Raw genomic sequence first — 26,197 nt, forward strand, 5'->3', positions numbered from 1 at the left:
TTATTATAAATATAAAATATTAATCACAAAAATTTTAATCATATTTAAAAACTAAGCACTTTCACATTTCTTCGACTTAATAAAATATAAAATTAACACATGTACATATATGAATTTGTATGCATATATATATAATAGTAGTTTATATATGTGATGGATATGCACTCATGTAGTTTTATAGTTATATGTATTTAATATTGTGAGTTTGCAAAACGCTCATTTATATAGTACGTGGTTTGTATGTGCATATATAGTAAAACAATTTTCGCTTTTCATAAAAGATATTATGTACAAATATATATATATATATATATATATATATATACATATATTAAAAATGGATAAATAAAAAAGCATATACAATATAAATAAAATATACTGATCTTAAGATTATTAATGCGTTATAAGTTATCTTTAAAACACTGTGTTTATAAACGAAAAATGAAAACAAATGTCATTAGCTTTTATGGGTTATTAAAATGCATTGAAATATAAAACAAATAAATAAAAATTATATATGTATTTGCTATAAAAGAAAAATAAGTTCTTTGTTTATAAATATATTAGGCAAATACAATAATATATAAATAAATATAAAAAATATATGAACATGAATATATATGTAAATGTGAGTAAATGAATATACTATACACACACTATTTCAAAAACATAAAATGCTAGTGAACTCGCTTTCGTAACATAAATTTTCTTAACGTTAATATGAAAACTTCACAAAATAAAAAAAATATGCCATATTATATATATATTTGCTAATAATTATATGACATGTACATATTTTTTTTTATTTTGCTCGCTTTTATATTAACATGTAAGCATTAGTAATAAGACTCGCTAATTGTGTATATGAATTAAAAATACATATAAGCATGCATTTATATATAAATATATATAGCATATTAATAAAAATATGCATATACACTTATGTATATTTTGAATATGGAATATAAAATATACATTATATATATATCACACATATATCAGTCATATAGTAATATAACTGTGGCTGTATGAATATATATATGCGAGCATAAATGCATAAAAAAGTTAATTATATGAACGATATTATATATATTATACAGTGAGTTAATGTAGAAAAAAAAAAAAAAGCAATAGCTGTTGTAATAATTATTGTAATTATAACTGTAAATATATACATATATACATATATTATAACAACAATAACAACGTAAAATATGATAGTAAATATTTAATATAAAAACAATTGTCAGAGAGCAGGAAAGATATATTCTTCCTATATATAAAACCCTCTGTCAGACGATAAAAAATATATACAATTAAATGAAAATAGTTAAAAAAGGTAAATTTGATATAGTATAATGAAATACAGGTTATTATATATATATATATGTAAAGAAATAATAATGCAGTTAAAAAAAAAAAAAGAAAAAATTATTGTTATTAAATTTTTGTTCAAATTTTTTGTTTTCTTTTTTTATAAATTATACAATTTAAATATGTTTTATGTAACATTCATGAATTTTGTTATATAAATATTTATTATTTATTCGCAAATTTAATGACAAATTCAACTTAAAAAATATATTTAAAAAAATTAATAAAAAATACATTTCTTAGTAAAAAATATAAAATATAATATAATTTGATAAATAGTTATATAATATTTATTTTATTTTTTTTTTTTTAATCAACCCTTGTAAAAATATTAATGTTGCTCTGAAAAAAAAAAAAAAAAAATTATTGCATTTTTTTTTTTAAGGTAACAAAAGAACAATTTAAAGAAAAAAAAAATATGAGCATTAAAAATATATATAATTCAAATAATTATATAATATTTACTCATAAATTTGATTATATAATGCTTTTACAATATTAAATATAATTTATTACAATATATATATTATTGATATATATATATATATTTATTATATATATAATTAATTATTGGCATTACCAATATTGCATTTTATTGATTATATTATTTTATACGTAAATATAAATATATAAAATAATTAAAAAAAACTTATGTATATTTGCGGCATAAATAAAGAAAAAAAATATTATCTGATAATATTATATTGCCTGAATATATATTATTATTTAAAAGGCATTTCTTCATATATTCGTTTTATAATCAATATATTGAATATCCACAAGATGAGAAATATAAATATATGCTATTTATAATAAAATGATAACAAATGGGGAGAGGGGAATAATTACTTATAATAAGCCTTAAAGATCGTAAAATGATATATTTTATAGTGGTTTTATTGCATGTTTTAAAATTAATTCGAAATAATATTATATATAAAGAGAATTTATAAAAATTCCATTAGCTATGGGTTATATAATAATACATTAAATAAATGGTTGAAAATTCAATTTTTCTGACTATTATATTATTGTTCTTGTATGTATGTAACACTTTATAAAATTGTGAGTTTAAAAAAAACTTTAACTAAAGTTATATTGGGTTGTAAGATGGAGGTAGCATTTATTTGTATGGTGGTAAACCCCCGTGGCTGGACGATTTCACCTACATAAATATCTGAGCATATGAATATGCGAAAATTGACATAAATATAAATATAAATATGTATATGATATAATAAATGGATATTGTATTTGTGAAAATAAAAAATTGTAATATAGAAATAAAAAGGTTGTAAGTGTATATAATATGTCATATAAATGAAGCATGTAGGATGCTTAAAGATAACTTTAATGTAGATATAGTATATGATTTATGAATCGATCTACTTTATTTTGAGCAAAATTAGATATGCTAATATCTATCAACATTTTAGTGTATTCATATAAGAATATTGTGGAAGTTTGCACCCATTTTTAGTGCATGTTCTTATTTCATATTGATCTTGTTTAAATTTTGGGGCTGAAAAAAAATATATGCTACATGTATATTAAGAACATACACATGTATATATATTAAAAACATACACATGTATATATATATATATATTAAGAACATACACATGTATATGTATGGTATGTTGTATTTTCTGATAAAACCGTTTTGCAGACAATATAAATTGTATACCAGTAAAATATATTTAGTATGAATTATTTAATTTTCGAAATTGTCCTTATGTATATTAAAATAAGAATATTTGTTCACGCCTTTTTTGAACCCTTCTACATTCATATTATATTTATATAGATGTGGAAGGAATATAAAAAAAAAAAAAATGGTTTATAATAATTTTTTGTATTTTTAATTATCTTTATGCACCATCATAAAAAAGTGAGATAATAAATACTAATGGAATTATAAGTCCTTCCAAAAATATGTAATAATATTTTTTATATAATTTATAAAAAAAGTATTTAGTATATTAACATTTGACTATAAAAGGAAATTTAAAAATAAGTTTTGTTCATTCAAATATAGACATACATATATTGTTGTTATGTAAAAGAGAGGTAAATTTACAAGGTAATATGTATTATATAATATAAGGAAAAAAAATAATTTTTATATTTTTAGAAAAGGTTAAATATTCCCAAATTTTATAAAAAAATAATTACACTTATTTTTGTATATTATTAAATATTTTTTTCCTATTAGGATTTATAATGATAAAAAAGTGTTATATATAATTTTTGTAAATAGCAAAAATGTATTTCAAATATAAGAATAGTATAAATAAGTATAGTATAAATAAGAATAGTATAAATAAGTATAGTATAAATAAGTATAGTATAAATATATATAAATATATATAAATACATTTGTGTGATATTGTTTATTATCTGTTTGAAATATGTATTAAAAAATGAGTTCCACTATTATTGAAAATAAAGAGAATTTATTAAAAGGCATTGGAAAAAAAGAAACATTAAGAGCCTTTTTAGAGGTAAGAAATTATTTTTAAATAAAATATGATATTTTTTTTTGTATAAAAAATGATTTAATATTTATGTTTTTCTATGATTGAATATTTTTATATAAAATACAGATGATAATGAATGAGAGTAAATATTCGAGTTTTAAAGTTGTAGTAAAAGATAATAGAGAATTTTTGGGTTCTATAAAATATTTGGATAAACATAATTTATTTCTTATCAATTGTGAGGAACATTATAAAGGTTCCCCTACACATGGTACATCTATGTGTATATATATTTCCATAAAAAAATAAATGAATTGTATTTCTACTCATTTATAATTAAATGGAATACATCTATATATTATTATCATAAAAATTTGGAGTGTATTTTTTTTTTTTTTTTTTTTTTTGAAGGTAACCAATCTTATATAAGAGATTCCAGTGATGTTTTAATTCCGTTAAATTTAATAAAATCAATTGAAATCGAAAAAAAATTTTTTAATAATTGTTATGAAGAATTTACAAAAAATATAACATAATATATTTTATATATAAAAAATTTATATATAAAAAATTCATATATTTTTTAAGACACAAAAAGGTGTTATATATTTATGTACATTTTTATTTCTATTAAAAAATATAAAAAATATAAAATATAAAAAATATAAAAAATATAAAATTTTTTTTTAATTTTAATTTAAAAAGTCTAAGACTCTTCGTCATTTAAAATCTCTTCTTTCATAATCTGAAATTGTAAAAAAAAAAAAAAAATATATTATCATTTTTGAATAAGTCAAAATGTATATACAACTATTATAGAAACATAAATATTAATACATAAATTTATGGCTTATATATTAATAATAAAAAATATATACCTCTTGTAATTGGACATACATTTCATAATAATCGTCTCCTTTTAACATGTCTTTGACAAAGTAGCATGTTACACGTATTCGAATCTATGGGAAAAAAATAAGGAAAAAATGGGGAAAAAAATGGGGAAAAAATGGGGAAAAAAATGGGGAAAAAATGGGGAAAAACTTACTTGCTCTAAAGCTCCTTTTATTACTCCACAAAATAAATTACAATAATTTAAAGATGATAGAGATTTTGGTAATTCAACAAAATCACATAAAGGGTTTTCATGAAAAATTATTGAATATATATTTGAGTCTTTATTTATACAAGTAACTGTGCCGGTTATTCCTAGGAACATTTTGAATGCTACCTAAAAAGGAAGAGAATGAAAATGATATTTATTTTTACATTGTGGAAGTGGTGAATCTGTACATGTATATGCGTATATATGTATATGCTGTAGTTGTGAATTAAAAAAAATAGTAAAATTTTGTTCACATCAATTTTTTTAATAAGATTACCTTTGCTATAACTTCCATTGTTTCCTCAAAATCTTCACAAAAAGAAATCTCGGATTTTGCGAGAAATTCTTCGATCAGTCTTACCCCGATATTATGCCCCCTAAGAAAAGTAAAAGGGTTAGCATGCGCATGTATGTGTGTATATATGTATATGTATGTATATATATATATGTATGTATATATGCATGTATATATGTATGTATATGTATGTGTATGCATGTGTATGTACGCGTGATATATTAGTCACATGGTTGAATTGTGAAAATTGGAAAATATGAATATTTTTGAGTATCATAGTTATTTACATTTTACTTAATTGGTCGTTAACATCATCAATAATTTCAAAATCTTTCAGCAGCTGACTTACTAAAGCTCCATATGTGAAAGACAGCAATTCTGAGTTCTATAATAATATGTATATAGATATAAATATATTGAAAAAATGTTACAATTTTTACGATATTAAATATATTATTTAATTCGATTATGTATTGGGAAAATAGTTATTTTATTTTGTTTTATCGTGCTTTATTTTGGTTTGTTTATTTTATGCATTACCACTTTTTCCAATTTTGCAAATATAGCATCCCCTTGTTTTTCATATTTATCTTTCAACATTTTTGGGTCTTAAAATAATGTTAACAACTAGCTATTAATGATAAAATAAAAATGTAAAATATTTACTTTATAAAACTATTTCTTTTGAAATATCAATGAAATTCGTTACTTTATTTATTATCTTTTTTTTCTGGAAAAATGGTAAAAAAATGGTAGAAAATGTTAGAGAAATTTCAGAAAATGTTAGCAAAATGTTAGAGAAAATATTAGCAAAATGTTAGAAAAAAATGTTAACAAAAATATGCGCCTTAGTGTATATCTTATGGTCTACGTCAATATTGTAAAAAAAAATAAAAAAAAATAAAAAAATAAAAAAATAAAAAATAAAAAATATATTTTTCTCAAATTATTTATTCTTTTCTTAAATTGTTCATTCCTTTTTTGCTCATTTGAAGTGTGAATATTATTTACAAGTCCCAAAGATTTATGTAGGTAGCGAAATTATAAAATATAGATTTATATATGAACATATTTATTTTGGTCATAATTTCCATCGCTTTATATTTTGGATACGATAATAATCCAAATGGAGTTATAAAACTTAATGAATAAGTTTGCAGAAAAATGACGAAAATTGCAGAAAAATGACGAAAATTGCAGAAAAATGACGAAAATTGCAGAAAAATGACGAAAATTGCAGAAAAATGACGAAATTTGCAGGAAATGACGAAAATTGCAGAAAAATGACGAAAGGTTTGTAGAAAAAAACAAATGGGGGTTCCACATTTTCCCTTTTTGTTTTGCTTTCCAAACGTATTATGAATAAACTTAGACCAATTGTGAATTCAAAAATTACATATTAAATTATTTAACGATATATTTTTTATTAATAACAATAATTTTATTTAACCTATTGAAATAATGTGGTGTGTATTGGATGGTTTAAAAATTGTGACAATTTATACAATTTGGTAAATATTCGTTTTTCTGTATTTAACTTTTTATTTGATGTGATCTTTCCTTTTTCTTTTTTATTTTCCTAATTTCTCAAAATGGAAAATTTGGGTATATTATAAGTTTTCCTTATTTTTTACGAAATATATCAAAAAGTGTGGACAATAAAAAAAAAAAAAAAAAAAAAATATATTTGTATATATATATATTGTACAAATTCAAAGGTGTAAACATTTTTAACCCCTAAAAATAATTCGTTTTTTTGGTGGTTTTTTTTTGGTTTTTTTTTTGTGGTTTTTTTTGGGTTCCATTGTGTGGTAGAAAATTAGTACATATATAATTTTTTTTTTATTTTTTAAATGTAGAGATTTGTTTATTTGTCCATCTATATTATAAATGAGATTAATAAAAAAAAAATTGTGGGTAAATCGGCAATATATATAATATAATATGTATATATGTATATATGTGTGTGTATAATATAGCCTAAATTTATAAGAGTAACAAAAAAAAAAAAAAAAAATTCACTAATAGTTGTTTTATTAAATAATTTAAGAAAATTATTATAAAAAAAATGAATATATATATAATTTGGAAATTTTGTGAAAAACAAAATCGAAAACATGTTCCTTTTGTGTAAACAGGAGGATAATTAAGTATAGGGGGAAGTAATTAAAAAGGAAATTTTTTTTTTTATTTGTCTATTTGGGAAGTATATATATATATACATATTATATGTACATATTATATATATAGATAAAGATATTATATATACATATTATATATACATATTCTATATATTCTATTAGATATACATTTGGTTGTATGTGTGAGGAGTATATACAAACTTGGTGGTTGTTTGGTAGGGTAAAATGGGAATTGTTAGAAGATAGAAAAGATGGAAAAGATGGAAAAAAATGAACAGATTGAACAGATTGAAAACGAAAAGAATAAATTAATAAATTTGGAAAAAAATAATGAAGAAAAAGAAATAAACATGTTATGTATGGAAAATTTTGAAGAGAAAAAAGAGAGTAATATAATAAAAAGATATTCAAAATATAATTTATTAGAAGAATCAAATATAAAAAAAAAACAATCTTTTAAGAACAGACAAACATGGGGTAGCTTATCAAATATATCAAAATATTCATCAAGTTATAATAATAATAATAATAATGATAATATTGAAAAAAAAAAAATATTAATTAGTTTGGGTAATAATAGTTTTGGACAATTGGGATGTGAAAAAAATAAAAGAGTTGGGTTTATAGATATTTCTTCAATTCCTATAAAAAAAAAAAAATCAAAAAATATTAAAAATAATAAAAAAGAAGAAAATTGTAAAAAAATATATAAAAAATTTAATAATATATTAAATGAAATAAAAAAGAGAAACATAAATTCTATACAAACATATGATATGAATAAATCTCTTTGTTGTGATAATTTGCAAAAACAAATATTAACAAGACATGCTAGCCATTTATCATTTTTTACATTAAAAAAAAAAAAAATTGAAGAAAAAAATTATGAAAAACATCAAATTGGTACTGAACTGTATAGGAATTTATTTACACGATTTAGAGATGATGGTGTAGAAAGTGAGGTGGGGTGTAATAAAAAAATAAATGATAGTTGTGTCGAGACGAATAGGAAGCGGAGCAGTAGTAGTGCCTTGATTGATATGGGCCGAAGCAGTAGTGTCTTTAATGATATAGACCGAAGCAGTAGTAGTGCCTTGATTGATAGGAATTGTGCTAAAATTGCAAAATGTGTGAATGTAAGTGAAAACGAAAAAGAGGAAAATGTTTTTTTCCTATATGATAGTGAACTAGATTACAAAAAAAAAATTTTATCAAAAAGGTTATCTGAATACGATGATTTTTTATTGGTAAATGAAAATATGGGGGGAAGTGTTAGAGAAAAAGAATATTTTGATCCAAAGGAAATACGATGTGGAAAATTTCATTCAGGAATGGTAAGTAAACAAGGGTTTGTATGTTTATGGGGATTAAATAATTATGGACAATTGGGTATTAACTATAAAAAATCTATCTATACAGAATATAAAGAAATTGGAGAAAAAAATAAAGTAGGAAATAATTGGTATATAGATAAACTGTTTAAAGATGATAAGAAGAATAAATTAGATAAAAATAAAAGTATTTTTTCTATATTTAATAAAAAAAAAAAAAAAATATGGCCATATATATATAAATTAACACCATTAAAATATTTTGGATATAAACAAAAAGTAAAAAATATAAGTTTAGGTTCATATCATACAATGATTCTAACTTATTGTGGATTTGTTTTCACATTTGGTTGTAACAAAAAAGGACAATTAGGGTTAACAAATCGTTATGATAAAAAAATAAAATATACAAGTAAACCATTTATGATTCCTTTAAATAACAAAGGTTTTAAAATAAAAAAAAATAATAAATATAAAAATTGTGATGTTACTACTTCAAGAGAAGATAATATAAAAAATGTGTGTAAAAAAAGTGATAAATTTTTTTTTAATGATAATTATAAATATCCAAAAATTTTTCATCCTATAATTTATATAGAATGTGGGGCATATACTAGTTCAATAATTGATGGGAATAAAAATTTGTGGATGTGGGGTTGGAATAAATATGGGCAAATAGATTGTTCATATATAAAAGAACAGATGGAAAAGATGAAAAAAATAGAAAAAAAAAAAGAGAATGAAAATGAAAACGAAAATGAACAGTTATATAGAAGAAATAGTAATAAATATGTAAACATTCCAAGAAATATAAAAATAAAAAATAAAAATATAATTCAAATAAGTTTAGGAAAATATCATAGTTTGTGTTTGACAGAGGACAGATCAGTTTATGTATGGGGATATTTATTAAACAAGAACAAAAAAAAGACAGAGAAAAAAAAAAAAAAAAAAAAAAATAATAATAAAATAAACGGATTAACTAACGGAATGAAAATAAATATATGCTTTTTTAAAGATAAAAGTGATAAAAATTATTATAAATATTTTATAAAAATAACAAAAATTAAATGTTTAACCAATTTATATATATCTAATATTGTATCTTCATGTACCCATACTGTTTTTATTGCTCCAATAAATTATTTAAACATAAATGAAATAAATAATAATTTATTATATACAAATAAAAATGCTGGTGATAAATATAGACGTAATATTCTCTTAAAAAATATGAACGAAAATTCAAAAAACGAAATTTTGAAATACTTTTCAGATTATGTTATAACTAGAGGAGGTGATAATATTTATTATGTTAAATATACAGATTTATATTATTTAGTAAATATAAATAAAAATAAAAATAAAAATAATATTTTTTCTAAAAACAATTATGGAAATATATATTATATAAACGATAAATTTCATTTAAGCACTCCTGCTACCATTTCACAAGGATATTATACGGATCAAATAAATTACGATAGAATAAATTACGATAGAACAAATTACGATAGAACAAATTACGATAGAACAAATTACGATAGAACAAATTACGATAGAACAAATTGCGATCAAATTAGCATGCTTAAAAATTATGAATTATTTAAAGAAATAAAATTAAATAGTAGACAAAATTATGATAAAATTCCCCAAATGGAGGTAGACAGTTGCAATTATCATATAAATAAGATAAATCAAATTTTCGAAAAAATAATGAAACCTTTATATATATATAATGAAAATAATTTAGGAGAAATAAATAATATACAAATATTTCGTATTGGAGTTGGGAAAAATTTTTGTATATTTTTAACATCATCATCATTTAGTAAAATATTAAAAGATGTTTGCATTAATAAAGATATTAGAAATAGTAGATATATAGAATGGGAAAATTGTATATCTAAATTTGATATATTTCGAAACAATGGTCCTAAAAATAATTTATATTGTATTGGAAATTCAGAATATGGACAAATATTATTACCTAGCTATTGTAAAGAAAGTAATGTGCCTGTACATGTTCATAAAAATAAGTTGATAGACAAAATAATATTAAAAAATAATAATAAAAAATATCATAAATTTTTTAATATAAAAAGTAAAAGAAGAAATAGAGAATTTAGCATTTATGAAAGTAGAAGTGTGAATAGTTGGGTTAGTGATAATGATCAAGATTCTAAAATTGAACCAGATAATTTATTAAAAATGAATATATCATGTTCAGATGAAGAATTTTCAATAAATAATAAATCAATTAATTCTCAAATTAATAAAAATAAATTTATTTCATTTTCTAATTATTCAAATACACAATACACTGAACAAAACAATGTCCATAATTATTTTTTTAAAAATAATTTATTTAAAGATAAATTTGAAAATATAGAAACATATCAAAATTGGAAAAATAAAGATATAACAAATAAAGACATTGAAATGAATGAGAGATTTGGCGAATTATGTCAGATAGGAAGAGTAAAAAAAATGCAAAAAATACAAAACATGCAAAAAAATAATTGTTTATTTAATTTGAAAAAAGAAACATGTCAAAATTATGACTTAAAAAATGTGATAAAATTAGAAAATAACAATCTTAGCTTCATCCAAATAAAAGATAAAAATTGTACAAATAAATCATTTTCTTTATTTGAAAATATATTAGATTATAAATATAGTTTAAAATGGGAAGATGATTATAAAGATGTTCAAATATATAGATCTGTTTCAGAAAATTATGATAATAATATAAATAGTAGAAAAAACAATTCAGACAATAACATGGGTTTTATATTAAAAGATATGTATAAAAATAATCCAAGCCATATTTCAAATAAAAGTATAAATTTTGATTTTACTGAAGAATCAAATAAAACTAAAGGAAGCTATCATGGTTGTATATTTAATAATAATTTTGGATCTTTTTATAATAAGTTATATGGAGATAATGATATGAATGGGAAAAGAAGTGAAATATTTTCTTTAACACATGACTATTGTAATGATGTAAAAAAGGATGGTGAAAATGGTGAAAATTGTGAAAATTGTGAAAATGGTGAAAATGGTGAAAATTATGAAAATTGTGAAAATTGTGAAAATGGTGAAAATTATAATTCATTTTCTATTTATACAAGCGATGAACAAGATGATTCCATACAAAATAAAAGAAAATTTTCTTTGGGAAATAAAAAGGAAAATATTCGAAATTTAATATTAAGATATATTGATAATATAAGTGATGACATTTTTAAAAACCAAAATTGTTATGATAAGTTAAATAATAATAAAAATATAAAAAGACATTTTAAAGTATTTAAAAAAAGGAATTCTTGTTTATGGAATTATTTTAGATATCATAAAAAAAATAAAAGTCATAAAAATCATTCAGATAATATTGTAAATATTAATTTATTAGATGTTGCATGTGGAGATTATCATTCACTTATTTTGGTAGAAATTGATATATTATCATAAATACATGATTCATATATTATTTCTTAATTTTGTTTTATTTTTAAATTAATTTATTGTTTTTTTGATAAGTCAACTATTTTTGTAGCTACATTTTATCAGTGTTGTAACTATAGTTGTAGCATAAGAATTGTTTTATAAAAATGGCAAAAAATGAGGAAAAATAAATGAAAAAAAATAAATGAAAAAAAATAAATGAAAAAAAATACATGAAAAAAAATACATGAAAAAAAATAAATGAAAAAAAATACATGAAAAAAAATACATGAAAAAAAATAAATGAAAAATGGGGATGTTTATTGTCAAAATAAATGAGGAAAAAAAAAAAAATCTATATATTATCAGTATTATATACATATATAAAATAATTTGTGAGTGATATTTTTTTCTACAATTTTCTATAAAAATATATAATTTAAACTAAAATAAATTGCAACATTTATTTATAATACGTAAACTGATAAGTTATGAAAAATAAAAATAAAAATAAAAATTAAAAAATATAAAATAAAAAAATAATGAAGTAAATAGCTAAATTATCTACGCGTAGCTTTTTCCACTTTAATATAAATGATGATAATAAAATAGAATGTTTGTAAATTATTTTTTTCTTTTTTAGCTTTTGTAAAATTTAATCTTGTTCTTACAGGTTGATATATATATATTTGTATTTTTGTAAAATAAAAACAAACTCTTAACTAAAGGAAATGTAAAAAAAAAAAAAAAAAAAATGAAAGGCGAAAATAAAAGTAACGTTGTGGAAAAGAGAAAAAAAAAATATGTATTAGATTCGAACAGTTTAATTAAATTTAAAGATTTTTTATTTATGAATTATGATTGTTATATAACAGAAGGAGTAATAAAAGAAATTAAAGATGAAGCATCACGAAAAAAATTAAATAATATACTTCCTTTATTAAAAATAACAAGACCTGAACAAAATGATATTAATTTTATAAAACACTTTTCAAAATTAACAGGAGATTATGATTCATTAAGTGAAGTAGATATAGAAGTTATAGCATTGACATATAATTTACATCGGAGATTTGGAGACATTTCAAAATTAAATGCTACTCCTATGGAAACTATTTATAAATATGATGATGTACAATACGATTATTCCAATCTTAACTCTAAAATGGGTCGAAATGGGCAGCCGGACACTTTTGAAAAGAGGCAAGTGGGCGAAAACGAAGAAAACGAAGAAAACGAAGTGGAAGAAAACGAAACAGATGAGGATGTGAGGGAGGACGAAACGGATGAGGATGTGGGGGAGGAAGTGAAAGAAAACGAAGTGGAAGTGGAGGAAGCAGAGGAGGAAGAAAACGAAGTGGAAGATGGGGAAGCGGACGAAACAGATGAGGGTGTGGAGGAAGAGGCAGAGGAGGTGGAGGACGAAGTGGGGGAGGACGAAACAGATGAAGAAGTGAACGAAGCGGAAGAGGAGGACGAAACGGATGAGGGCGAGGACAAAAGCAAGCGGATCTTGGGGGTGGAAACGATAAAAGAGGAAGTGGTAGAAGTTGATGAGAATAAAGATGATGATGATGATGGTGGAGGGAAGTGGGTTAACGTGAATAATTTTGATGTATTTAATTTAAATGTAGATAAAAATAAAAAATTCGAAAGTGATATAGCATGTGTTACAACAGATTATGCTATGCAAAATGTATTATATCAAATTGGATTAAATGTTATAACTATTGATGGATATCAAATAAGATCTATTAAATTATGGGGATATATATGTACATCATGTTATTTTTTTATGAGAAAAAATTCATTATTATTTTGTTCAAAGTGTGGTAATAATAGTTTGAGAAAAGTTAATGTAGTTGTAGATAATGAATTAAAAAAGTTAGTTGTAAAAATTCCTAATTTTAAAGTAAATTATAAAAATACAATTTTTAGTATTCCCAAAAAAAAAAATAAAAATAAATCCAAAAATAAATTTGAAGATAAGCTTCAGATATTTAGAGAAGATGAATTATTAATAGGAGGAAGAAAGCAATATTTAAATTATCAAAAAAAATTATATGAAAGTCAAAAAAATATTAAAGACCCTTTTAAGGATGATTATATGGGCGAATATATAAATGACTGGACATATAGAACAACCTTGAAAAATGGTAAAATAGCTGTTCTTAAGAATCCAAAAATTATTGTGGGAGGTAAACGAAATGCTCACCATAAAAGGAAATGAACTGGTGATACATTAAAGTGTTTTTATAAAATAGCTATACATGTGTACTTTTTTATTAATCAAATTTTATCCAATTTAATATAATTTTTTTGTTATCATTTGCAAGCAAAGGCGCGTTTTCTCTTCGTTTTCTCTTCGTTTTAAAATTTCGAGACACGTGCATTTGCCCACATATATATTACATATGAAAATAAAACTTTTAAAAACTATTTGACTTTTTTCCTATTTTTATCTAAAAAATAAAATATTTATTTGGTAATCTGCTGGCAAAAGTGTGTACATACACCCGAGCGAAATAATGGCAAAGTAAAAATTGTAAAATAAAAATTGTAAAATAAAAATGGAAACTTATCATATTCTCAAACTTGTCTAAATCGCTTGTTTGTGCAGGAATAGAAAAAAGTATGTCCCCTTTAAATAAAACATAGTTTACTTGAAATTGTAATAATTTATGTTTTTCATAATTTTTGTTCAAAAAAAAAAGGATAAATCTATTACCTCAAAGGAAAATAAAACCGCATAGTAGTTACATTGAAACGAGGGTTTTTTGACTAACGTTTTTTTAATTAACGTTTTTTTTTTAATTAACGTTTTTTTTTGATTAACGTTTTTTTTTTCTTTAATTATTCATTAAACTAAGTAAACTATTTGACACAGAAAATGAAAGAAATTATAACTTTTTTATTTTTTTTTCTGTATATTGCATGTTATACAATTGTATTGGCTAAAATTCCTATAGAAAACCCGCCTTTTATATTTAGCAAAAACAGAAAAGGTAGAAAATAAAATTAAATAAATTTAAAATATTATCAAATATTGTACTAAAATTAATAATATAATTCTTAAAAAAAAAATAAAATATAGATGATATAAATATGTTCCTTGGAAATGAAACTATAAATGATGATTTATTAAAGCCATCTTATTCTATGGATGTAACTCTAGAAAATTTCCCAAACCCATTTATTCATCCCTCTTTATGTAATAGAAATGGACTAAAATATTCTTACATATGTGATCCTAATAAAATATTGTCCACATATACAGCAGACAAAATTGAAGGTATTGCACATCCCACACGTGTGTATGTATATATCTATCTATTTATTATTTCCATTTTAATGATAAAAACGAAAAAGAAGTTATCATATTAGCTTGTAAATATAAAACATAAAATATGCCATTTTATAAATTTTTGTTTTATTTTCTAAAGAAATATTAAGTTATCAAAGAAGAAATTCTAGCCATTATTGCATAGCCAAAGGAAAAGTTCCTTATGTGTAATATGCATATTTTTTTATTTCATTTATAAAAAAAAATAAAATAAAATAAAATAAAATAAAATAAAATAAAAAAAAATAAAATAAAACAATTTTTTCATCGCTAATCATACAATATAAATTTATTAAATTTGTAAAAAAAAAAAAAAGATTAGGGGTGGCCTTAGTTAAAAAATTGCCTTATGGAATTAGTGCAGATATATTTGGATCACAGATATTAGAATATTGGAGATTGGGTAATACAAATTGTAACGATGGAATTTTACTTCTTTTTGTAAAGGATGATATAAATTTTGTTTTGAAATGGAAAAAAGGTTATCAAAGATTTTTATTTTAATAAAACAAAGAATATTTTATACATGCAACTATATATAGATATGGACTTATGGATGTAATAGTTAAAATGAAAATATTTTTTAATTTATTAACACAGGATCTCAATCGATAATTAATTTCAGAACAGCTAGTTCTATGAATAAAACTTTTAAACAATACATAAGACGATACTCTTTGGAATATTCTATTTTGAGAGGTAAAAAAATGGAAATAATAATTTCTTAAGAATTTATATTACTATCTATATTGAAGAAAAAATGTATAATTTTTGTGGCCATTTTATATAACAAATAACCTTCGATCAAGTTAGATATAATTGGTATATTTATACATTAATACTCATATATTTTTTTTCTTTCATTTTTTGCAGCTGTGAAACTGACATCTCAGGTATACGTTGACGTTGTTTCACTTTTTTAAATAGATAATTATATTATTATTATCACTATTATCACTATTATTATCATTATTATCACTATTATTATCATTATTATTATTATATATATTTTTTTTTTTAACATTGGATAGTATTTGACAGAGGAAATAATACCGTCCACACAAACGGCCCAAATGTAATTAAGAAGACAGACACGCCTTAATAAAACGCCAAACCACATATACGTTTATATGCATGCATACATATATAGTGAGAAAAATGAATAACATAAAACATTTCGTTCTTGCATATTTAGGGTTGTTGCTCTTACTATTGCCGTCATAGTGGGACTCAGTTATTTGGCTTGCATTTTAATAGGTATTTTTCAAGAGCATATGTATTTTCGCATTGCTCAATTTATTATTTCATAAAATTTAATAATAGGACTTACACATTTTTTTTTTTTTTTTTCTTAGTTTTCTCCGATGCACAAAAGGCAAATTAATTATTTGATGATCAACCCAATTTTTTGTAGAGTTAAATTTATTTTTCTTAATTTTAGTTACATGCATTAATACTTAAATAAAAAAAATCATAAAATTGAAACATTTCTTTTCTTTTTTTTTGTTTCACTGTGTGAAAATATTTTCAATTAAATTATTTTGTATTAAAACAAGGCAATAATAGTTTTGTTTTGAAGATATGTTTGTGTGTGTGTGTGTGTGTATTTCATTTTTTGGTTAGCCCATATTTAATATAAGCAGAAAGACATATTTGAATTTTTTTGAATATTAAAATTGTTATTCTTTATACATTTATTATTTATGCTATGTATATTTTTGTTGAGTTTTAAATGTATCCTTTTTTTGGATATTATAAAAGTATATAAAATATGTAGACTAATTTCAAGCGTTGTTTGGTTTATTATAAATAAAAAAAAAATTGGTAGCAAGCTTAAAAAATATGTATGTACATAAAAATATATTTTTTGGGATATTGTTGTAAAAAAATAATATATATTATATTGGAAATAACTATATATATTCCCGCCCCTTCCTGTTTAAATAAGCGAGCTATATAATATGTGTGCACTTATACGCATTTATTTAGTATATTTAATATATAATATAGCTATATAACAATAATATTATGTACATGTAATATATATAGTGACACATATGTGCATGCATTGTGCATATATTATATGATTTTTTATGAACAAAACATAAAAAATAAAATAATGAAAACAAGAGAAGGAAAATTCATATAAGACAATCATAAAAATAATTTTTTATACTTAATTAAAATTTGATATTTGTGATAACATTGTCTGCATATTTATAGCTACAATACATATATCTGTGTTACATATGCATGCATAATTATATATTTTAAAAATATTTTGAAATAATAAGATCCGAAATATAAGCCATCCATATATAATTTAAAGGGAAGCACGTTTATAATTATAAATTTAATTGTATATTAATGTAGACATATATGTAATTGGAGATATTTTTATAAAAAAGCGTTATACTTTAAATTCCCATAAATATATACATATTTATTTGGGAAAAAATCGGCATATTAATATATTTTTCTCTATATTTTTAAGTGTGAAAATAAATGTTGATTTAAGAAAGCTTGTGTTTATTTGTATGGCTAAAGTGTCTTTTTATGAATTTTGAAAATATAGCATTGAAGCTAGAGCATATACAAATTATTAAAAAAATATATAGATAGGGTTGTTTACGAATAAAAGCGCATATAGAATAAATGGTCATATATTTGTAAACTATACAATTTTTATATATTTTTTGTGTAACATATATATTAAGGTATATAATAGTATTATAATGCTTTGCAAATTTTATAAAGTAAAAAATAGTAATTATGAATTTACTTCATGCATATATACCGTCTTATACAAATCAAAATTTGTGCATTCAAAATGGCACTGTTCAAAAATATAACTCGAACTCGAACTTGAACACAAACTCAAACTTGAACTCAAATTCAAACTCAAATTCAAATTTAAGCTTAAATAATGGATCGAACGTTTATATGAATCCTTTCCCTATTTCCCATATGAATACAAATATGTTATTAGGAAATAATAATACAACAGTGTGTATGTATAACAATAACACGATAAAACCACAGTTTGGTATAGATCCAAAATTATATTCAAGAGAGTTTAATCGAAGTAATTTTAATAATGTAATTAATAAAGTCCCTATAAAATATGAGAGTACCTCAAATTATAATAGATATAATAATAATAATAATAATATTAGCAATAACTATTTAAAAGGACAAGATGAATGCTTATATAAGTCATGTCTTGGTAGTGGAATGTTTAGTCTGCAATATAACAAGAATAATAAGAAGAATAATAATAAGAATGTTGCACATGATATATATAGAGATAACTGTAAAAGAGTTATAATATTTGATCTAGATGATACTTTAATTCCTACGTGTTGGATTAGGGATAGATTAACATCTAAATATAGCCTTAGTTATGAGCAATCTCTTAAAGAGGTGAAAAAAGAAATACAAACAAATAAAAACTATAACTTTGAATCATCATTATGTTCTGTGATATGTCTATCTACGTCTATATCATCTGGAGTATTTATTGTAACCAATGCAAGAAGCGATAAATGGATAGAAACAGTAAGATGGTTATTTCCTCAATTTTCAAAAGTTTTAGATGAATACAACATTCCTATAATACGAACAGATCAGCATATGGAACCATCTCCTTTAAAAATGTATGAATATTTTCGATATTGGATGAATGCTAAGGTAAGTTTTTTAAAATGGGAAAAAAAGTATTATGCGTTAAAAAAAAATTAAATCTGACAATGATCAGAATGTTTTTCTCCATATATATGGATGTATGTGTCACATATTAGTTCATTATTTTTTTCGAATATTATAGAAAAAAAAGTTTTACGAAATAATTATGGATCATAGAAATTTGTGCAATCAATATATTTCGAGCAAAATCGATTTTATTTCTTTGGGGGACACTGAATTTGAAGAAGTAGCAACGGAAGTACGATAAAAATATAAAATTTCAAGATTTAAATTATATTAGTTTGTTTGGAAACAATTGTGTGTGTGTGTGTTGTATCTTATTTATTTGTTGTTTCTCTCTTGTTTATTCATTTATTTGTTCTTTTCTTTTATTTGTAGGAACTTCAAATGAGTAATAAGAATATAATAAATAAGGCGTTTAACATAAAGGTTCAAGCTGGGTTACCCATAGGCGAATTTATTGGAGTAAGAGAAAATAGGATAGATTTATATTAGTTTGTAGAACATATTTGGATGTTGTGTATGTGTGTGTGTGTGCAAATTATTTCATTATATATGTATATATTTCATGTTTATGACAATACAGCAACTAAAATTGATACAAGTGGCTTTATCCATAATTACTAAAGAATCTTATTCATATAAATATTTGGCTTTGTCTGGATCTGTTCAAATTAAATTGTAATTTTAAGAAAAATTAAAGATGGATTATATTTATATTCATACAAACATGGATATGTATATAAATAGTTTTAGTAATTTGAGAATAGTTTATTTCTATAGTTTATATTTTAATAATTTGAACTTAAATTTTTTTTTTTTTTTGCAGATTCAATTAACAATCTATTATATAAGTCAGCCTAATTGTTTATTTTTTTAATTAACTTTTAAAAAAAAAAAAAAAAAAAAAAAATTAACGGTTTTAAAACAATTAATTAATAAAATGTAGGATGGAGACTTGATATGAAATTAGGAGATTTAATTGTAGAGACATTTATTGTTTTGCAATAATATATGTATATAGAAAATAATAATAATTATATTTTTAAGATATATGGAATATTATTTTTAATAGTATAATAAATGTTATAGTTATATGATTTAAAATGTTTATTTTTTACATTCAATTATATTATATGCACACATATATATATATATGTATATATACATTTTTATATTTTATTTATTGTTTTAAAAATATTTGATTAATTGTTTCATTTTATTTTTTGATAAAATGTGTTTATAATTAGTAAGTCTTATTATTTTAAGTTTTTTTTAATTGTTAATTAATTTTGCTTTTTTAGATGATTATTTTTTTTAGATTATTTTTTATTTGTTTATCTAATTATTTTAAAAAAAGACGATTTTTACAATTTTGCTATAAATAAAAAATATATTATGAAAAAATAGCTTTTATGATTTTTTTAGAGTTATATGTTTGTCTGGTAAATTATGCACACACACACATTTGTAAAATGGAAAGGCATTAAGACAAGCCAAAACAATAAGGGGAATGAATAATGAGTATGTATATGTATATATATATATATATATTATATAGTATATACTATATATTATATACTATGCATACTATATATATATTTTTTTTTTTCGTTATTATATGGTATATTGTAAGTATGTAGGAATATATTTTTTTACTTAAAACGCGGGAAATGTTTATTTTAAGATTAAGCTTAACAAGATAAAGCTTAATTTGTGATATAGATATATAATTTGGTAGATTTTTTTTTATATTTTTTTGTTCTAGTATGAGATATTTATATATCTTATTTAAGTCATAAAAAAAATGCTACAAAACAATCTTAAAAATAAAAAAAAGAATATTAAAAATGGTGGAAATAAAGTTAATAATGTTAACAGAAAGACAAAGGGTTTAGCAAAAGTATGAATAAAAAATAAACAACGATAGACAAATATTTAGAGTATAATATATAGTGTGTATATGTGAAAAACATGATATTTATTTTTTTTTTTTTATAAAGAAAACTATAGTAAATGAAAAGAAAATCGAAAAAAGTCCAACCACTTTAAGATGGATAAGTCTGTTAAGAAATTTGAAAGTATTGAGAAAATAAACAAATATTATGATAAAAAAAGGAATAGACTTATAATTGATGTGTTTTAGGCAATTTAGTCATATATATATTTGTATGTACATGTTTAACATGTGTATGTATATATATATATGTATATGCATTTTGGCTTGACAATTATTTTTCATTTTTAAACTATATCGAAGCTGAAACAGTTAAAAAAGAATATAGATGATGAAATGAATAACTATGAAATAAATAAAAATATCAATGATAAGATGTTATTGTTTTTAAATGATAATTTAGAAGAAAATATAATTTTAGAACAAATTGAAGATTTGAAAAATAGCAGTGTAAATGTGTTAATAGATATACATAAAGAAAATATAAATAATATGGAAAAACAATTTGAAGATGAAATAAAAAAGTTATTTAAAAATTTTGAAGATGATCAAGAGATTTTAAAAAAAAACAGAAATAGTATAGTTCATAAAATAAATATTTTTTACAATAAGGTTAGTTATAGTTGTAGTTATAGTTATAGTTTTTTTTTTTTTTTTTTTTTTTTTTTTTTTGAAAATATAATTGTAGAGGTAGTTGTATTCGGTATGTTTAACTTTGTTATGTTTAATTTTGCTACATTTTTAATTTTGCATAAATAAAAGATGGAAGCAGATAGAAAGAGCAGAAAAAATAATTTGGAAAAAGACGAACAGGCTGTTATGGATGAAATATATAAAAATAACATTGCCGAAAAGCATATATCAAATTATAATTTCAAAAAAATTAAGGAAGAAAATGATAAAACGTTTAACGATCTTCTTATTGAAAATAAGAGAACATTAAGTGATGAGGATGAAAAATATAATTTAATAAAAATAAAATATGAAAAAAATGAAAATAATTTATTGTCTAAGGAAAAGGAAGTAATACAAAAGATGAGAAACTTATCTCAAAAATAAATGGATAAAAATTGTTAGCAAATTGAAAATTGTTTACGTTGGATAGTTGTGTTATTCGTTATGTTGGATAATTGTGTTATTTTTTTTTTTTTTAAGGCTCACGATTTAGAAGTAAAAATTGATAACTGGAAACTGAAGCTCGAAAATGAAGTAAAAGTGAGGCTTTATAAAAAAAATATAGTAGAACATTTTAGACAATATATATGGTAGGTATCAGTTGTTTTCCTACTGATAAATAAAATTGTATTTTTTTATTTGAAAAATTTAAATATAGATATATGAAATTCAGATTGAAAGATTAAGGAAAGAAAAGAGCCAACTGCTAAACCATATAAGAACCATTAAATTGATTCTTAAGAAGTTGAAGTAAGGAATAGAATAAAATAAGAAATTTAATAGAATGGGAAATTTAATAAATGTGGATGTAAAATATTCATGTGTATGTAAGATGCTCATGCGTATGTAAGATGCTCATGCGTATGTAAGATGCTCATGCGTATGTAAGATGCTCATGCGTATGTAAGATGCTCATGCGTATGCTTATTCGTTTATTTCATTAGACAAAATGATAAGCAAAGATTAATTGATATAACTTCAAATTCGAGCAAATGTATAAAAAAATTAGAAGAAAATATTATTCTGGCAAATAAGTTGATAAGTACGAACAATTTATGCAGGTATTTCAAAAAAAAAAAAAAAAAAAAAAAAAAATATATGCCTATGACTGGTTAATATTATATGTTTCTTTCCATATATATAGAGGGTATTTATTTATGACGCATTATAATTGGTAGAAAAAAAAAAGTGAGTATGATTATTATTTTTTCAATTTATAGGAAATATGAGACCGAAAGAGAAAAACTTTTTTCATGTTTAAGTTTGGGGGATCCAAAAAGGGAAGACATAATAATTGAGGAAGAAAAGGATAGGCTTATTGTAATGCAAAAAAAAAAAAAAAAATAAAATAATGAAAAAAAAAAAAAATAATAAAATAATAATAATAATAAAATGACAATTATATATATAATAATTAAATTCTCAGAGTAACAACAATTTAAAGGAAGAGAAAATAAGTCTGTTTGATAATTTTTTTAAGAGAAAAAATAAAGTCATCTTAGATATGTAAGTTAATAGTAGTGAAAAATAAAATGGATACTTATTAATATTAAATAATTTTGTGTATATATATATATATACGGAATAATTTACTGTTCTAACATTTTTGTTTCCTTTTTTTAATTGTGTTATTGTAGAATAATTTTAAAAAAAGAATTAAAATTTCTTAAGAAAAAAAATAAAGAATATCAAAAAAGTATTGATGAAATGGAAGATAAATTAAATTTGAACAAAACAGTGAAATTCAAAAAGGAAAATTTTATTATATTTCCTTCCTAATTTTATTCATTTTATTTTTATAAAAATTGTGATAAATATACACACAAATGTATATGGATAATTCTGTAATTTTTTTATATCCATTCTCTTTATTTTTTTTTATATGAAAAATAAATTATATCAAAAAAAAAAAAAAAAAGCCATTTCGAATTATTCTTGTTTATTTTGTATTTTGGAAATTTTTTTTTTTTTTCATTATTTTTTAATATAAATTTTTCTACATTTTTGAGTGTTATTTGTTAACCTTATTTTGAAAAAAAAATGAAACAATTAAAAAAACTAATATATAAATATGAATGTTCCATGGAAATTTTCAACAAGTCGAAGATTTAGTAAATTATTTTCATCAAAATTGGAAATACCTTATTTTTTTAAAAATGATTCTGAAATTTTAATAAAAGAAAAAAAAAGATATCCATGTGAAGAGGTTATCAAAAAGGAGAATGAAAAGGAAAGAGAATATGCAATAATAAATAATATAAATTATATGCAAGAATTTGATTTTTATGATAGACTTATAAAAACATATGTTGACGTTATTTTTAATTATTCAAAATATCCACTACATATTCAGCACTTGCATATCTTTGGTAAGAAAAATAATAAGAAATTATAAAACAAATATGAAATAAATAGCAATATAATAATTTGATTTGCTTTCTTTTGTTTCTTCATTTATTTTAAAACTTTATTATAAATTGTTGCACTTCCTTATTTAGTGTTTATTCATTTTAAATTATATTACATCACATTCACATGTGAATTAAAACTATACACATGTGTAGAAATATATGTTACTATATTTTATATTCCAATACAGGGCGAAATATTTTAAAGGAAAAAGTTAATAATGTTAAAAAAAGTAGAGATCATAAAAATATGATATTTGAGACAGAACAAGATAATTTAAACGATCTAAATAAATATATTTCAGAACTAAATGATACATTATTTGATAATAATAAAAAAGAAAAAAAAATTTATACAAACAACCAAATTGATTATATAATTTCAAGGGTAAAAGAATTTTATAATTATAAAAATGTTATATATGCTTTGTTTAATTTAGAGAATAATAAGATAATTTTTAATTATACTGAAAATTTATTAATAAAAGATTTACAACATTGTTTTGTTAACTCGAATATAAATAATAATAGAAAAATATATAAATATATAAATAAAAATGGAAAAGATAATGTCTATATTTATATATTAGAATTTTCTCAAAATATAAATATTTTAAAAAATAGATTTGAACTTATTAAAAAATTATTTTATCCATATAATACTAAAAAAATAATGTGATATATATGTTTGAGATATACTATGTTATAATATTTTATACTTATAAAAAAATATCATTATATATTGAATGGATAAAATGAATATATAATGCCATTTGGCGTTTATTTTGCATTGAATTGGGTATAAGTTTTATACAGTTTTGTTCATTTTTGTTCATTTTTGCATCGTTTTTTTTTTTTATTACAAATCTCATTTTATACTTTTTCGTTGTTTATTATGCCAATATAAAATAGTAGTAATAAATGTGTTTTTGTCCTTTTTGATTTTTTGAAAAATACACAAAAATGCAAATTTTGTACATATTTTTATAAATTAATGAGAAAAGTGAAATAAAAATATATGAAAATGTACATGAAATTATATGAAAATTTATATAAAAATGTACATGAAATTATATGAAAATGTACATGAAATTATATGAAAATGTACATGAAATTATATAAAAATTTATACGAAAATAAAAGGGTATAAAAATGTAAAATATAAAAATGTAAAAAATAATATATAAGTGTAAAGGTATAAAAATATATGAAAAGGCAAATTTTTCTTCAATGTCGTATACGTTTTTTATACGCAGTTCTTTAATAAAAACATATATTTTTAAAATATAATTGAAAATGCAGCGTGGGCATTTTGTTATATATATTATATAAATATGTATAGTTTAAATTTGTTTTTTTTATTTATACGAATAATAATATACTATATATGTATTTTAATTATTTTTTTTTTTTAATTTATTATTCTATGGCAAAACAGTTAAATGATATAATTTGATTAACATAAAATATTCGCAGTTATTATTTAATATATTTGAGAAATTTACGAGATATATTTATAAATAAAAATGGTATTATGAATAAATGTATATAATTTTTATTTAATTTTTTTTGAACTTACCTATATATAATAATAAGCAAACTTGAAGAAATGACTACGGTATTTTGATAACATATTTGAAAAAAAAAGTTATTTACAAAGATATTTGTTTGGGTCATACAAAATATAATTTTAAGAATATTTTTGAAGAATATATGATATTAACAATATTTTAAAGAACCAAGAACTAATAAAACAGAAATAAATAACTGACGGAATAATGTATCTATAATAATATTTTAAATATATTATTATGTATATACCGATTGTGTATATATTTATATAGATATTGAATATAATGATAAATAATATATTAAGGGAAATTTAGAGCAGTTTAAGTAGAATATTTTGGAAGAAACCAAAATTGAGTAAAAT

The 26,197-nt window shown here is 21.0% G+C and overlaps 8 protein-coding genes across 8 annotated transcripts; 7 read left to right on the forward strand and 1 right to left on the reverse strand.

Annotated features, from left to right (window-relative positions):
- Positions 1-3,797: 3,797 nt before the first annotated feature.
- Positions 3,798-4,390, forward strand: PY17X_0720500 (conserved Plasmodium protein, unknown function; the record flags this gene model as incomplete). Its single annotated transcript, XM_022955585.1, has 3 exons — positions 3,798-3,878; positions 3,981-4,125; positions 4,266-4,390. 3 exons carry the CDS (start codon positions 3,798-3,800, stop codon positions 4,388-4,390), a joined length of 351 nt encoding a protein of 116 aa, XP_022811845.1.
- Positions 4,391-4,560: 170 nt separating this feature from the next.
- PY17X_0720600 (transport protein particle component Bet3p protein) lies at positions 4,561-5,854 on the reverse strand (the record flags this gene model as incomplete). Its single annotated transcript, XM_725202.1, has 6 exons — positions 4,561-4,599; positions 4,733-4,816; positions 4,903-5,085; positions 5,237-5,336; positions 5,542-5,639; positions 5,795-5,854. 6 exons carry the CDS (start codon positions 5,852-5,854, stop codon positions 4,561-4,563), a joined length of 564 nt encoding a protein of 187 aa, XP_730295.1.
- Positions 5,855-7,646: 1,792 nt separating this feature from the next.
- PY17X_0720700 (uncharacterized protein) lies at positions 7,647-12,203 on the forward strand (the record flags this gene model as incomplete). The annotated part of the gene is made up of 1 exon (XM_720983.2): positions 7,647-12,203. The coding sequence occupies one exon, from the start codon at positions 7,647-7,649 to the stop codon at positions 12,201-12,203; it is 4,557 nt and encodes a 1,518-aa protein (XP_726076.2).
- Positions 12,204-12,930: 727 nt separating this feature from the next.
- On the forward strand, positions 12,931-14,406 carry PY17X_0720800 (uncharacterized protein; the record flags this gene model as incomplete). Its single annotated transcript, XM_720984.1, has 1 exon — positions 12,931-14,406. One exon carries the CDS (start codon positions 12,931-12,933, stop codon positions 14,404-14,406), a length of 1,476 nt encoding a protein of 491 aa, XP_726077.1.
- A 660-nt stretch (positions 14,407-15,066) lies between these two features.
- On the forward strand, positions 15,067-16,903 carry PY17X_0720900 (MOLO1 domain-containing protein, putative; the record flags this gene model as incomplete). Its single annotated transcript, XM_022955587.1, has 9 exons — positions 15,067-15,181; positions 15,271-15,468; positions 15,620-15,686; positions 15,837-16,000; positions 16,120-16,218; positions 16,393-16,412; positions 16,551-16,594; positions 16,715-16,776; positions 16,875-16,903. The coding sequence occupies 9 exons, from the start codon at positions 15,067-15,069 to the stop codon at positions 16,901-16,903; spliced, it is 798 nt and encodes a 265-aa protein (XP_022811846.1).
- Positions 16,904-18,291: 1,388 nt separating this feature from the next.
- PY17X_0721000 (conserved protein, unknown function) lies at positions 18,292-20,063 on the forward strand (the record flags this gene model as incomplete). The annotated part of the gene is made up of 5 exons (XM_022955588.1): positions 18,292-19,209; positions 19,346-19,462; positions 19,603-19,689; positions 19,811-19,905; positions 20,054-20,063. 5 exons carry the CDS (start codon positions 18,292-18,294, stop codon positions 20,061-20,063), a joined length of 1,227 nt encoding a protein of 408 aa, XP_022811847.1.
- A 968-nt stretch (positions 20,064-21,031) lies between these two features.
- PY17X_0721100 (conserved Plasmodium protein, unknown function) lies at positions 21,032-23,635 on the forward strand (the record flags this gene model as incomplete). Its single annotated transcript, XM_022955589.1, has 10 exons — positions 21,032-21,127; positions 21,228-21,305; positions 21,485-21,793; positions 21,944-22,204; positions 22,337-22,396; positions 22,515-22,606; positions 22,801-22,917; positions 23,077-23,176; positions 23,283-23,362; positions 23,494-23,635. 10 exons carry the CDS (start codon positions 21,032-21,034, stop codon positions 23,633-23,635), a joined length of 1,335 nt encoding a protein of 444 aa, XP_022811848.1.
- Positions 23,636-23,927: 292 nt separating this feature from the next.
- On the forward strand, positions 23,928-24,943 carry PY17X_0721200 (conserved Plasmodium protein, unknown function; the record flags this gene model as incomplete). Its single annotated transcript, XM_022955590.1, has 2 exons — positions 23,928-24,225; positions 24,456-24,943. The coding sequence occupies 2 exons, from the start codon at positions 23,928-23,930 to the stop codon at positions 24,941-24,943; spliced, it is 786 nt and encodes a 261-aa protein (XP_022811849.1).
- Between the last annotated feature and the right edge of the window lie 1,254 nt (positions 24,944-26,197).

The sequence above is a fragment of the Plasmodium yoelii genome (assembly GCF_900002385.2).
Source record: "Plasmodium yoelii strain 17X genome assembly, chromosome: 7".
NCBI classification, from domain to species: domain Eukaryota; phylum Apicomplexa; class Aconoidasida; order Haemosporida; family Plasmodiidae; genus Plasmodium; species Plasmodium yoelii.